The following is a 15,523-nucleotide window of genomic DNA, read 5'->3' on the forward strand; positions in this document are numbered from 1 at the left end:
TACAGTCTCTGGCTAGCTAGACCTACTCCAGAAAGATACAAGGTAGATTCTCATTCTGTACAGTCTCTGGCTAGCTAGACCTACTCCAGAAAGATACAAGGTAGATTCTCATTCTGTACAGTCTCTGGCTAGCTAGACCTACTCCAGAAAGATACAAGGTAGATTCTCATTCTGTACAGTCTCTGGCTAGCTAGACCTACTCCAGAAAGATACAAGGTAGATTCTCATTCTGTACAGTCTCTGGCTAGCTAGACCTACTCCAGAAAGATACAAGGTAGATTCTCATTCTGTACAGTCTCTGGCTAGCTAGACCTACTCCAGAAAGATACAAGGTAGATTCTCATTCTGTACAGTCTCTGGCTAGCTAGACCTACTCCAGAAAGATACAAGGTAGATTCTCATTCTGTACAGTCTCTGGCTAGCTAGACCTACTCCAGAAAAATAAAGGTAGATTCTCATTCTGTACAGTCTCTGGCTAGCTAGACCTACTCCAGAAAGATACAAGGTAGATTCTCATTCTGTACAGTCTCTGGCTAGCTAGACCTACTCCAGAAAGATACAAGGTAGATTCTCATTCTGTACAGTCTCTGGCTAGCTAGACCTACTCCAGAAAGATACAAGGTAGATTCTCATTCTGTACAGTCTCTGGCTAGCTAGACCTACTCCAGAAAGATACAAGGTAGATTCTCATTCTGTACAGTCTCTGGCTAGCTAGACCTACTCCAGAAAGATACAAGTACAAGGTAGGCCAATATAAAAGCATGATTTCTTTCCAGAGTGAATTGGCTTAATGTCATTGTAAAAAAGGATTGTTTTACAGGTAACAGCCAAACTAAGAACGGTACACCAACAAGTGTTTTAATAGGTCGTTAGACCACCATGATTCTGGAATTTAAATTGGAGGGATGTGACACCATTCTTCCACTAGAATTTCCATTATTTGGCGTTTTGATGATGATGAGGACGGTGATGACAAAACGCTGTCTCAGGCGCCGAAACCCACAATCTCCCACAAGTGTGCAATTGCGTTGAAATCTGCTGACGGAGACGGCCCATGGCAATAGTGTTCGCATCGTTTTCATACTCATCAAACCACTCAGCGACCACTCGTTCCCTGTGGACGTTGACATCCTAGCCAGCCACGGTATCCTAAATAATAATAATAATAATAATGGCCTGTCCAGCATTATTATTCATGTTGGGATATTAATTACTTCATTAACTCTGGAACAACACCGGTGTGGAAGCATCCGGTTTCAATAGACTTCATATCCCTCATTTACTCAAGCGTTTCCTTTATATTTGGCAGTAACCTGTAAAACATGTATAATACCTGACTCTCAAAACCAGGCGGTTCTTGATTCCCTGCTTTTTCTCCTTGTGAGAAAACACACGATGGTCGATGAGGTCTGAGATCAAATGAATGATCATTGTGTTGTTTTATTGACAGGAAGACTTTAGAAGCATGTTGGGTCCAGGCCAGTCCCACTCTGACCCTGGCTTAGCCGGTAGATAGGCAGATAGGACACCCTGCTTACAGCTGCACTAGGGTCAGACGGGCTTTCCTGTGTATTTTAAGATACCGTGGTGCCGGCGAGAGAGCTATGGCTCGGGAAAATGTACCTCAATCCAGTAATGACAAATACTGTTACACTGAGAAGATTGCACGACTGCTAGTTTAAAGTAAACTGCCGTTTTCGTCCTCATTCTAGCTAGCAGTAGCAACGCACTACCACAGCAGCCATTATGGAGTACAACACAAGACTCATCCCCTGGACTGAGGTACATTTTTCTGAGCCATTGCTCTCTCGCTGGCTCCTTCGTGTCTTAAAGCCAATGTATGGGCATTCCTGGCATCTGCATTGGCCGTACAATGTTTACTGCGATGCGGCCTCAGGGCATTCATACTGCTTGCGCTTGGTGGAGCAAAGCTGTTGTCAAGAAAGAGAGAGTTTGTGTTTATACAGGATGTACCAACCACCCTCACCTACCGTCAACCAATCATGTCAACGCAGAGCTATACGGAGCACTCTACGCAAAAAAAAGTGGGAGGCGCACGGCAATAACGTAAGGAGATTGATTTGGCATCCGCAAGCCCCCAGAATTGCATCACACCCTCAGTATGGAGCCTCCGGATCACATTGCCCGATCAAACACAAACCATGGCTATAAAGTCGCCTTTCATTTCATCTCCGAACCACATTCTAAAAGGATCTGCATGGTCAATCCGACATCTGCAGTGAACGTACAGTATTTCCGTAGAGGTCAGAGAGTTCATACTTCTTTTTGCGTCGGGCAGCGGTTTAGACGCAATTGGTCTGCACCGTACCACGCGTAGTGATAACGGGCTAGTCTCTAAAGCCATCCAGCTCATTACAAGCAACTGGCTGAATGAAAAAAATACCCTTTTCTGAGATGTTGGCGTCCGTTTCCTGGTGTTTGACATCGGAGCTCAGCCAAGATGGCACGAAGTAAACAATTAGTTTGTTTTATTTAAATGCACCATTTTCCCACCTGCAGCTCCATTCCAAACCTCCCCATTTCCACCCCAGCAAAATTAGCATTTAGGCTGTTTATATGTATTCCACACTATGTTGAGGTTAAAATCAGAGTATAATGCCGTATGGATGTCAACTCTAATCAAATGTTCAGGTCACCGTCATCAAATCAACTGCATTACTGTTAAAAAAAACTACTTTGACTACCAACAACGACTTCTGTATGCTAACTATGCTAACAGTGTATACGAACAAGAGTTAGCATTTATAGCATTTACTTTTTCTAAACTTGAAAAAAATGGGGACAACTTCTAAAATGTTATGCAGAGAGAAACAGCCAAATATATCCAAATCGGATTTTAGTAACCACATTGTGGGCCTGTTACAAAACATCAATCATGACAGATTATTATTAATTTTTTTTTATCCAGTTTGTCAGATCAGATTTGTCGAATCCAATCTGGCGTCCTTCTTCTATCCCCTGCGGTCTGCCTCCCATTGACCACATCCATCCCCAATACCTCCCAGATCACAATCCAACAGTTAAAACTCATTGAAATCCCTTCACAAGGTAACATAAAGATGTTTTGTTTTTTTGTGAACTTGTTCTGATAGCCTTATCAAAACACAGATCAAGCATAAATGTCCTTTAATTAAAAAAAGGCACTGCATGGTCAATCCGTTATTTGCAGTGGCCATACTGCATTTACTGTGTTACGGCCTCTGCAGAAGGAAGACCTCATACTTCCCATCGTGGAGCAGAGCTGTTGTCAAGGAAGTTGTCAAGGAAGTTGTCAAGGAAGTGAGTTTGTGTTTATACAGGCCCCGCCCCCATGTACCAATCATGTCAATGCGGAGCTATACAGAGCAGTAGCAATGCGTGGGTAAAAAGAATCACCAGGGAAACCAACCGATATAATTAAAAGCTATAGTACAACCAGTCTTGTGATACTTGTGTTGTTTACTCTGTAACCCGTTGGTTGATATGCCTCGACACCGTGACATACAGACCTAAAAGACAGAGACAATAAGAAGACACAGCGGCAGAATCAATTCAACCTTCGTTTCATCACAAAACCAGAGAGCAACCTCTGTCCGGTGGAGTCCACAAAGCATTTAACAAAACAGTTATATGACCTACAGCGTGGTTTCGCAAGTTAATGTTCCCCACATTTTTCAGACTGCTAATGATTTATAACCACGGAGAAAACAGGAGCTCCTTGTTACAGCACCACTTCAACATCTAAATCACCTCGGCTTAGTCTAATACAGGACAACTTAAATGCCAAAAACCCATTTAGTTCAATCAACGTTAAAAGTGACATGGCTGGTTGTGTGTCTGTGTAGAAAGAAACATGTTAACTCACCCTACTTGTAGAGAAATGCCATCCCCCTCTTTCATGTTGCCTAAACGTGTTGTACACAGTTAGTTTGTTGTTGTTCTAGGCTACCTGGCTAAAATGTTCGCTCGCTAGCCTAACTTCCAGGCCAGCTAGTTAACATTAGCATACTACATCTAGCTACATATTGAATTTCAATTCTCTCAGGCCAATGACACAATGAAAACATTTATGGTGGAATCAGAATAGCCCTAGTAAAATCATTGGTATGTGCAAATACCTATCTCCATCCATGGCTAACTTAGGAAAAGGAACGATTTTATCTAGCTAGCCACCGGAGGGCAACAACACAATGAGATGCAACAAAGGTTATTTTCTGTCAATAATGACATTTGGCTTGTGATTTGATTGGTCTGAAGCCAAATTCCAACTGGCTTCCCTTGATACTTTTTTTGGTGTGCCAGGACTATTCACTATTTATTTTTTCATCGTGGGAGGCTATATGCTCACTGGCCTCCCTTGCATTCAAGACACATTAAGCCTCTTGGGATTTGAAGCACATTTATGAAAACACAGAGACAAAATATTACATTATTTTGTGTGGGGTTTTTTTTCTTGGTAAATTTTTTGGGGAAGCCTGGCTCCCATTGGCATCCATGAATACACGCCACTGCTACTGAGCCCTCCACATTGTTACAACATTTGGGAGGCGCACAGCTATGCGGTATGTAGCTCGATTTGGCCTCTGTAAGCCTCCGCAATTGCGTCACACCCTCTGTACGGAGCCTCCAGCAAACATTGCCAGAGTAAGCATGAATTGGCTTTAACAGTGCTGGCGCACATTACCACAATTAACACAGTAGGCGATACACAAGAGATTTTAAAACGACACACTGGCGATACAAGGACGATTGATTCAGTACATTGTAACAAGCTTCCTATAAATAAATAAAACATTTTTAAAAACACAGTCCATGTCGAATAGCCACAGTGCGAATTATTGACAAGACAAATGACAAGAAAATCGGATATGTTAATGTATCAGCCTAATAATACAATGTATCAGCCTAATAATACAAAATGGTAGGAGAATGTAGCAGAAACGCAGAACGTTACAAAGCCATAAGAGGCTGGAGTCTGTAGTTAAACATATAGGCAGCGTATGGGTTACAGGGGAGTACGCAGTAATCCCGTGAGCTTCCCCCTCCGTGATTCCAAGTTAAACAAGAAAGACAACAGGAATACAAATACAATGCGTGTCCGATTCCGGACTACATTCCTACCTCAATATAGCCGGCCAACCCTGGAACTACGATGCCCAAAATAAGGACCGATATTGCGGAGACTCGAACCATCTTCTAAACTGATCTGCGCCGATATCACAGTCAAATTGTCCTCTTAAAGTCGACAGGATCAATTCCACGATTAATAAGGAGACGAAAAAATGTCCCAGAATGATATATAAATCTCTTCTGATGAGCGAAACTAGTCCTGCGCCGCTTGTTTGCCCCGAGATCGTCAGCGAAATGTAGCACACTAATGAGTGGGATAGGGAGGGAGGGAGTGTTCGTCCTGCCTCTTCTCTCTTTCTCCAGACCCCCCCCCCGGTCTAACGTTATAGAACACAGTGCGCCGCCAGGCGTCTGGCGAGAGTCCTACCGGATGTGAAGTCATTAGATTAGGCTTTATGTACATATGATACGGCTGTTGATATGGGCCTAAAGGATTTTGTATTGTTACATACAATGGCGATTTTAGCTTGTACATTTTGGTGTGTGTGTGGGGGGGTGTGTGTGTGTGGGGGGGGGGGGGGGGGGGGCGTTTTAGATGCATCCCAGCAGAGCCTCGAAACAACACCAAACAATACATGAATTGCACTATAAAGGTGACAAACGGTGCACACAAACGGTTAGGGCCTACATAAAGCTGATCCAACAGCAGAGCTTTCTTTTCAACACCATGGAGTGAATCGTTAACACTGTTAACACCACTTCACCTTGGCTATCAGCGGAGCCTTGTCTGGCAGGGAAACAGTTCATTCAGCCTCATTTACTGCCTTAAAAAAAAACATGGCTGACTTGCTTAAACAAATGTGGTTTCTACTGACAATTGAGATACAAACTATGGCATAAGGGGACAATGAGCGGATAAGAGGCATCATTTTGATTAAGACATTAATGAGCTAAGACGGAGGTAATCCATGTAACTATTTGTTCAGCACTTTTGAAATGTACAGACACAGAATTCAGAACACGAGCCGTTCTTACAGTATTCTCCCTGTACACCAAGTCAGAACCGTAGGATAAATGAAGGGGACATATAAGCAGACAATGAAAGCCCTTAAAATGTTTGATGATTACATTTCTCTAAAGCAGGCTATAGGCTACATGGCAAAACAGTAGGCTAATTTATGAGGGGGAAAGGGGCCAAATTGTTAGGGTGAGGCACATGGGCTACTAACAGCTTACTACACAACATACACTTAGTATTACTTACTTAGCTACAGTATACATATCTCCCTGGCATATTACATCATTCATGCAGCAGCATACAATACATTTTCTGTTTGTTGTGCTGTGCTCACTTGTCATCAAAGTCTGGCATTCTCTGGATATATGGCGCCTTCAAAACAACTGTAAACTCGGAGAAAACAAGGTTGAATCATGACGTCAGTGATCTTCAGGTCGGAACTCTAGAAAGAGGCCCGAGTTCCCGACTTGGAATTCTGAGTTCAAAACACATTTTCCCAGTCAGAGTTCCCTGTTGTCTTGAAATCACTGAAGTCTGAGATTTCCCAGTCAGAGTTCCCTGTTGTCTTGAAATCACTGAAGTCTGAGACTTCCCAGTCAGAGTTCCCTGTTGTCTTGAAATCACTGAAGTCTGAGACTTCCGAGTTTCCATTTTTTTTGTACGCGACAAAAGTCCTGCTGGATTGCCCAATGTATTCACCCTTTTCTGGCCCATGGTGTTGGATGTAAATGTTTATCCTTTTAAACTCAGAAAAGAGACCCATAAACCCAGACTTGGACCACACACCCTCTCCACTGAATAGCAGGCTAGTTATTGATTAGCAACACTTGCAGTTAGCTACTGATTTCTTCCAAACCACACATTGTTGAGTTTGCGATTTTAGTTGTTTACTCCAATGGCCGATGAGCACCGATGCATTTTTTTATATAATTTATCTTCATATGACAAGGATTGAAAAGGATTTGCCAGTAGATTATCGACTTGATTTATGATGATGAGTATTTGTCTAGCTAGCTAGCTAAGATTTTGAAAGTGTGATGTTGACATGATCAGTCCAATCAAAGCTAGAGGTAGATGTAATGTGATTTGATGGAATTTTATCTGTGGCCAATGACCTTGAGCCTTCTTGGATGGGCACTTCTAATGTAAATCTATGGCAGCACCCAAGAGGCTTGTGACGTAGTGTCCCCCATGAGTGACAGAACACTGAGCCAATCACGGCACAACTAGAGAACATTACCCACCCCTACGCTGTGTATTCTCCGCTGGCTGCCCAAACCACCACAGAAAGCACTGAGCTGGGCTGAAACACCTGCATTTTGGAGCTGCCTTACTCAAGAAGGGAAAAAAGAGACCATGTTCGTATGCTGCTTTATTAACTCAAAGATGTATTAAAAATATAAAAACGAACCGATATGTGACACGCCTTAACTTTTTTCGTTAAACAGGTGGGGCTCAGAACAGGTTACCACTGGTCACAGACACCGGGTAGGTGCAGTGAAATGTATCGTTATACAGGGTCAGCCATAGTAGTGAGTACGGTGCCCCTCGAGCAAATTTGGGTTAAGTGCCTTGCTCAATTACAGATTTTTCACCTCAGGTATTCAAACCAGCAACCCTTTATTTGCTGGCCAAATGCTCTAACCGCTCGGCTACCTACTGCCTATTAGGGCATCTGTACATGTGATATGGCCAGTGTAGACCTATACTGTACATGTGATATGGTCATGGTAGGAACATGCCAGTGTAGACCTATACTGTACATGTGATATGGCCAGTGTAGACCTATACTGTACATGTGATATGGCCAGTGTAGACCTATACTGCACATGTGATATGGCCAGTGTAGACCTATACTGTACATGTGATAGGGCCAGTGTAGACCTATACTGTACATGTGATATGGTCAGTGTAGACCTATACTGTACATGTGATATGGCCAGTGTAGACCTATACTGTACATGTGATAGGGCCAGTGTAGACCTATACTGTACATGTGATATGGCCAGTGTAGACCTATACTGTACATGTGATATGGCCAGTGTAGACCTATACTGTACATGTGATAGGGCCAGTGTAGACCTATACTGTACATGTGATATGGTCATGCCAGTGTAGACCTATACTGTACATGTGATATGGTCATGCCAGTGTAGACCATGCCATACACAATAAAGAAAGAAAGAAAGAAAGAAAGAGAGAAAGAGAGAGAGAAAGAAAGAAAGAGAGAGAGAGAGAAAGAGAGAGAAAGAAAGAAAGAGAGAAAGAGAGAGAGAGAGAAAGAGAGAGAGATAGAAAGAAATAAAGAGAGAAAGAGAGAGAGATAGAAAGAAAGAGAGAGAGAAAGAAAGAAAGAGAGAAAGAGAGTAAGAAAGAGAGAAAGAAAGAGAGAGTAAGAAAGAGAGAGAGAAAGAAAGAAAGAGAGAAAGAAAGAGAGAGTAAGAAAGAGAGAGAGAAAGAAAGAAAGAGAGAAAGAAAGAGAGAGAAAGAAAGAGAGAGAGAAAGAAAGAAAGAGAGAAAGAAAGAGAGAGAAAGAAAGAGAGAAAGAAAGAAAGAGAGAGAAAGAAAGAAAGAGAGAAAGAGAGTAAGAAAGAGAGAAAGAAAGAGAGAGTAAGAAAGAGAGAGAGAAAGAAAGAAAGAGAGAAAGAAAGAGAGAGAAAGAAAGAGAGAAAGAGAGAAAGAAAGAAAGAGAGAGAAAGAAAGAGAGAGAGAAAGAAAGAAAGAGAGAAAGAAAGAGAGAGAAAGAAAGAGAGAAAGAGAGTAAGAAAGAAAGAGAGAGAAAGAAAGAGAGAAAGAGAGAGAGTAAGAAAGAGAGAGAGAAAGAAAGAAAGAAAGAGAGAAAGAAAGAGAGAGAAAGAAAGAGAGAAAGAGAGTAAGAAAGAGAGAGAGTAAGAAAGAGAGAGAGAAAGAAAGAAATAAAGAGAGAAAGAAAGAAAGAAAGAGAGAAGGAAACATCCTAAAGGTGTATAGGCCAACAAGAAAGCAGTATTCAGCTGAAGAACTGGCTCCTGATTTAACGAAGAACTGCCCTAATCCAATGCAATAATATGGGCAATGAAGAGATGATAGGGCAAATGTCAACTTTAAACTATGACTGAACCTCCGATGACACGGTGTTGTGACAGAATCTACACTCCCCCTCTGCTTCTATTTCTGTTTTCATGACTATAGTTCTCTTGTTCTTGAGAAAAACAGAGGCCCCTAGTCAAAGGTAATGCGCTGGAAAGGGAAATAGGGAATAGTGTGCCATTCAGGGTCGGAAAGTATAGTTCTCTGTTTACGAGAAAGACAGTTCCTCAGTGTAGATCAATGAGCATCATCTGTAGTGCTTTCCCCAATGGGGGTGAATTCCCCTGCATTTCAGATGAACTCTAAAAATGAGCTGTTCCTTCTCGCTGTACATTCCCCTTTGAAAAATATCTCTGGGGCAACCACGCACCAACAATAGCACCGTGTGCGCTATTTCACTGCATGTATAAATAATAGAGTTCAAACAATAGAATCTTTAAATTTCATCTTTAAATTATAAATATCTATGATTCTCCTGTCCTTCTAATGTACCTGTCTCTGTGCTAGGTTGTGCTATGGTGTGTTAGGCGGTGTTAGGTGGTATTAGGTGGAGCTATGGCATGTTAGGTGGTGCTAGGTGGCGCTATGTTAGGTGGTGCTAGGTGGTGCTATGAAGTGGTAGGTGGTGCTAGGCGGTGCTATGAAGTGCTAGGTGGTGTTAGGTGGTGCTAGGTGGTGCTAGGTGGTGTTAGGTGGTGCTAGGTGGTGCTATTAGGTGCTAGGTGGTGCTAGGTGGCGTTATGAAGTGCTAGGTGGTGCTATGAAGTGCTAGGTGGTGTTAGGTGGTGCTATGAAGTGTTAGGTGGTGCTATGAAGTGCTAGGTGGTGCTAGGTGGTGCTAGGTGGCGCTATGAAGTGCTAGGTGGTGCTAGGTGGCGCTATGAAGTGCTAGGTGGTGCTAGGTGGTGTTAGGTGGTGCTATGAAGTGTTAGGTTGTGCTAGGTGGTGCTATGAAGTGGTAGGTGGTGCTAGGTGGCACTATGAAGTGCTAGGAGGTGCTAGGTGGTGCTATGAAGTGCTAGGTGGTGTTAGGTGGTGCTATGAAGTGGTAGGTGGTGCTAGGTGGTGCTATGAAGTGTTAGGTGGTGCTAGGTGGTGCTATGAAGTGGTAGGTGGTGTTAGGTGGTGCTAGGTGGTGCTATGAAGTGTTAGGTGGTGTTAGGTGGTGCTATGAAGTGGTAGGTGGTGTTAGGTGGTGCTGGTGCTATGAAGTGGTAGGTGGTGTTAGGTGGTGCTGGTGCTATGAAGTGGTAGCTGGTGTTAGGTGGTGCTAGGCGGTGCTCGGTGGTGCGCTATGAAGTGTTAGGTTGTGTTAGGTAGTGTTAGGTGGTGCTAGGTGGTGCTATGAAGTGGTAGGTGGTGCTAGGTGGCGCTATGAAGTGGTAGGTGGCGCTATGAAGCGTTCAGTGGTGCTAGGTGGTGTTAGTTGGTGCTATGTGGTGCTCGGTGGTGCGCTATGAAGTGTTAGGTGGTGTTAGGTAGTGTTAAGTGGTGCTATGAAGTGGTAGGTGGTGCTAGGTGGCGCTATAAAGTGGTAGGTGGCGCTATGAAGCGTTCAGTGGTGTTAGTTGGTGCTATGTGGTGCTCTGTGGTGCGCTATGAAGTGTTAGGTGGTGTTAGGTAGTGTTAGGTGGTGCTAGGTGGTGCTATGAAGTGCTAGGTGGTGCTATGAAGTGCTAGGTGGCGCTATGAAGCGTTCAGTGGTGCTAGGTGGTGTTAGGTGGTGCAATGAAGTGTTAGGTGGTGTTAGATGGTGCTATAAAGTGTTATTTGTTGTTAGATGGTGTTAGGTGGTGCTATGAAGTGTTATGTGGTGCTAGGTGGTGTTAGGTGGTGCTATGAAGTGGTAGGTGGTGCTAGGTGGTGCTATGAAGTGTTAGGTGGTGCTAGGTGGTGCTATGAAGTGTTAGGTGGTGCTAGGTGGCGCTATGAAGTGTTAGGTGGTGCTAGGTGGTGCTATGAAGTGGTAGGTGGTGCTAGGTGGTGCTATGAAGTGGTAGGTGGTGCTAGGTGGCGCTATGAAGTGCTAGGTGGCACTATGAAGCGTTCGGTGGTGCTAGGTGGTGTTAGGTGGTGCTATGAAGTGTTAGGTGGTGTTAGATGGTGCTATAAAGTGTTATTTGGTGTTAGATGGTGTTAGGTGGTGCTATGAAGTGCTAGGTGGTGTTAGGTGGTGCTATGAAGTGTTAGGTGTTGTTAGATGGTGCTATGAAGTGTTAGGTGGTGCTAGGTGGCGCTATGAAGTGTTCGGTGTTGCTAGGTGGTGCTATGAAGTGCTAGGTGGCGCTATGAAGTGTTTGGTGGTGCTATGAAGTGTTAGGTGGTGCTAGGTGGTGTTAGGTGGTGCTATGAAGTGTTAGGTGTTGTTAGATGGTGCTATGAAGTGTTAGGTGGTGCTAGGTGGTGCTAGGTGGTGCTATGAAGTGCTAGGTAGTGCTAGGTGGTGCTATGAAGAGTTAGATGGTGCTAGGTGGTGCTATGAAGTGCTAGGTGGTGCTATGAAGTGTTAGGTGGTGCTATGAAGTGCTAGGTGGTGCTAGGTGGTGTTAGGTGGTGCTATGAAGTGTTAGGTGGTGCAAGGTGGTGCTATGAAGTGTTAGGTGGTGCTAGGTGGTGTTAGGTGGTGCTATGAAGTGCTAGGTGGTGCTAGGTGGCACTATGAAGTGTTCGGTGGTGCTAGGTGGTGCAATGAAGTGTTAGGTGTTGCTATGAAGTGCTAGGTGGCGCTATGAAGTGTTAGGTGGTGCTAGGTGGTGCTATGAAGTGCTAGGTGGCGCTATGAAGTGTTTGGTGGTGCTAGGTGGTGCTAGGTGGTGCTATGAAATGCTAAGTGGTGCTAGGTGGTGCTATGAAGTGCTAGGTGGTGCTATGAAGTGTTAGGTGGTGCTAGGTGGTGCTATGAAGTGTTAGGTGGTGCTAGGTGGTGCTATGAAGTTTTAGGTGGTGCTATGAAGTGCTATGAAGTGCTAGGTGGTGCTAGGGGGCGCTATGAAGTGCTAGGTGGTGCTATGAAGTGGTAGGTGGTGTTAGGTAGTGTTAGGTGGTGCTAGGTGGTGCTATGAAGTGGTAGGTGGTGTTAGGTAGTGTTAGGTGGTGCTAGGTGGCGCTATGAAGTGCTAGGTGGTGTTAGGTAGTGTTAGGTGGTGCTATGAAGTGGTAGGTGGTGCTAGGTGGCGCTATGAAGTGTTATGTGGTGCTAGGTGGCGCTATGAAGTGCTAGGTGGTGTTAGGTGGCGCTATGAAGTACTAGGTGGTGCTATGAAGTGTTAGGTGGTGCTAGGTGGTGCTATGAAGTGTTAGGTGGTGCTAGGTGGTGCTATGAAGTGCTAGGTGGTGCTATGACGTGTTAGGTGGTGCTATGAAGTGTTAGGTGGTGCTAGATGGTGCTAGGTGGTGCTATGAAGTTCTAGGTGGGGCTAGGTGGTGCTATGAAGTGTTAGGTGGTGCTAGGTGGTGCTATGAAGTGCTAGGTGGTGCTATGACGTGTTAGGTGGCGCTATGAAGTGCTAGGTGGTGCTAGATGGTGCTAGGTGGTGCTATGAAGTTCTAGGTGCGGCTAGGTGGTAGGTGGTGCTATGAAGTGCTAGGTGGTGCTAAGTGCTAGGTGGTGCTAGGTGGTGCTATGAAGTGCTAGGTGGTGCTAGGTGGTAGGTGGTGCTGCCAACCCTGCCAAGCCGCACTGCTTCTTGACACAATGCACACTTAACCCGGAAGCCAGCCACACCAATGTGTCGGAGGAAACACTGTACACCTGGTGACCATGTCAGCGTGCATTGCGCCTGGCCCGCCACAGAAGTCACTAGAGCGCGATGGGACATCCCTGCCGGCCGAACCCTCCCCTAAGCCGGACAACACTGGGCCAAATGTGCGTCGCCTCACGGGTCTCCCGATCGCGGCCGGCTGTCGATACAGCCCGTTATCAAACCACGATCTGTAGTAACGCAACACCTCAGACCGCTGCGCCACTCAGGAGGCCCTAAGAACATTATTAATAGGATTTATGACCCATGAGGATATTATCAGCGCAAAGAATAATACCTCTTCCAAATCAAAACCAGGAAGTTATAATCATAATGCTTTATTCTGATCGTATCAGGGGGCTTAAAAAGCAATCACAAAGAAGCACAAGCAATCTTTCAGATTGGAGATGAACACACAGTGCGGAAACAGGGCAGAGAAATCCCCATCTCTGTCCCATCCTCACTTTTGTTTTTTAAAAGCTTACACTCGACCGATAGAATGTCCCAAACAGCACCCTATTCCCTAGTTAGTGCACTACTTTTGACCAGGGCCCATTAGGGGGTAGTGCACTATAGAGGGAATAGGGTGCCATTTGGGATGAGATTCTTGGAAAAGGGTGCACACTACTGTCGAATCTGTGAAGGGGAATTGCTGTAAAAAAAAAAGTTTAAAAAAAGGGACACCGAAAATGACCCCTTCTGTTGCCGGGCTCAAAAGGTTGTGTTAGGTGAGATACCAGGAAATGATTCATGGCATTCAGAAATGTTTGTATTGTCATTATCATTTTGAACATAAATTCAACCCTTGTCCATATGATTTCCTGTGGTGTAAAGTACTTAAGCCAAGCAGCAGTACGTATGTATCATATTGTATAGTATAGTATAGTAGTGGTGTAAAGTACTTAAGTAAAAATACTTTAAAGTACTACTGAAGTAGTTTTCTTGGGTATCTGTACTTTACCATTTATATTTTGGACTAAATTCCTAAAGAAAATATTATACTTTTTACTCCATACATTTTCCCTGACACCCAAAAGTACTCGTTACATTTTGAATGCTTAGCAGGACAGGAAATTGGTGCACTCCAAGTCATGCACTTATCAAGAGAACATCCCTGGTCATCCCTACTGCCTCTGATCAGGAGGACTCACTAAACAGAGAACATCCCTGGTCATCCCTACTGCTCTGATCTGACAGACTCACTAAACAGAGAACATCCCTGGTCATCTCTACTGCCTCTGATCTGGAGGACTCACTAAACAGAGAACATCCCTGGTCATCCCTACTGCCTCTGATCTGGAGGACTCACTAAACAGAGAACATCCCTGGTCATCTCTACTGCCTCTGATCTGGAGGACTCACTAAACAGAGAACATCCCTGGTCATCCCTACTGCCTCTGATCTGGAGGACTCACTAAACAGAGAACATCCCTGGTCATCCCTACTGCCTCTGATCTGGAGGACTCACTAAACAGAGAACATCCCTGGTCATCCCTACTGCCTCTGATCTGGAGGACTCACTAAACAGAGAACATCCCTGGTCATCCCTACTGCCTCTGATCTGGAGGAGTCACTAAACAGAGAACATCCCTGGTCATCCCTACTGCCTCTGATCTGATGGACTCACTAAACAGAGAACATCCCTGGTCATCTTTACTGCCTCTGATCTGGAGGAGTCACTAAACAGAGAACATCCCTGGTCATCCCTACTGCCTCTGATCTGGAGGACCCACTAAACACATGCTTCATTTGTAAATGATGTCTGAGTGTTGGAGCGCGCCCCTGGCTATCCATAAATGAATAAAAAACGTATTTATACTTTTACCTTTGATACTTAAATGTATTCAAAACCAAATACTTTTAGACTTTTACTCAGGTAGTATTTTACTGGGTCACTTTTACTTGAGTCATTTTCTAATAAGGTATCTTTACTTTTCCTCAAGTATGACAGTTGGGTACTTTTCCACCACTGAGGATTCAACCTCTTCATGGACAATATTTATTGTTTATAGCCACGGGACAACTGTAAACCGGGGGGTCTCCCTCACACTACGGGACAACTGTAAACCGGGGGGTCTCCCTCACACTACGGGACAACTGTAAACCGGGGGGTCTCCCTCACACTACGGGACAACTGTAAACCGGGGGGTCTCCCTCACACTACGGGACAACTGTAAACCGGGGGGTCTCCCTCACACTACGGGACAACTGTAAACCGGGGGGTCTCCCTCACACTACGGGACAACTGTAAACCGGGGGGTCTCCCTCACACTACGGGACAACTGTAAACCGGGGGGTCTCCCTCACACTACGGGACAACTGTAAACCGGGGGGTCTCCCTCACACTACGGGACAACTGTAAACCGGGGGGTCTCCCTCACTTTACAGGACAACTATAAACAGGGGGTCTCCCTCACACTACGGGACAATTGTAAACAGGGGTTCTCCCTCACTTTACAGGACAAATATAAACAGGGGGTCTCCCTCACTTTACGGGACAACTGTAAACCGGGGGGTCTCCCTCACTTTACAGGACAACTATAAACAGGAGGTCTCCCTCACACTACGGGACAACTGTAAACCGGGGGTCTCCCTCACTTTACGGGACAACTGTAAACCGGGGGTC

The 15,523-nt window shown here is 44.7% G+C and overlaps 1 protein-coding gene across 16 annotated transcripts in view; it reads right to left on the reverse strand.

Annotated features, from left to right (window-relative positions):
* LOC139383183 (amyloid beta (A4) precursor-like protein 2) overlaps positions 1–5,440 on the reverse strand; it is a 159,263-nt gene extending 153,823 nt beyond the window's left edge. For 14 of the 16 annotated variants that reach the window (XM_071127615.1, XM_071127614.1, XM_071127613.1 and 11 more), the window contains exon 1: positions 5,122–5,383. In XM_071127615.1, the coding sequence (XP_070983716.1) occupies positions 5,122–5,193 (72 nt within the window). In that variant the 5' untranslated portion in view covers positions 5,194–5,383. Of the gene's footprint in view, positions 1–5,121 lie in introns of all 16 variants that reach the window. The other 2 variants (XM_071127616.1, XM_071127607.1) reach the window with 2 other exon arrangements.
* Positions 5,441–15,523: the final 10,083 nt, after the last annotated feature.

The sequence above is a fragment of the Oncorhynchus clarkii genome, chromosome 24 (assembly GCF_045791955.1).
Source record: "Oncorhynchus clarkii lewisi isolate Uvic-CL-2024 chromosome 24, UVic_Ocla_1.0, whole genome shotgun sequence".
NCBI lineage: Eukaryota > Metazoa > Chordata > Actinopteri > Salmoniformes > Salmonidae > Oncorhynchus > Oncorhynchus clarkii.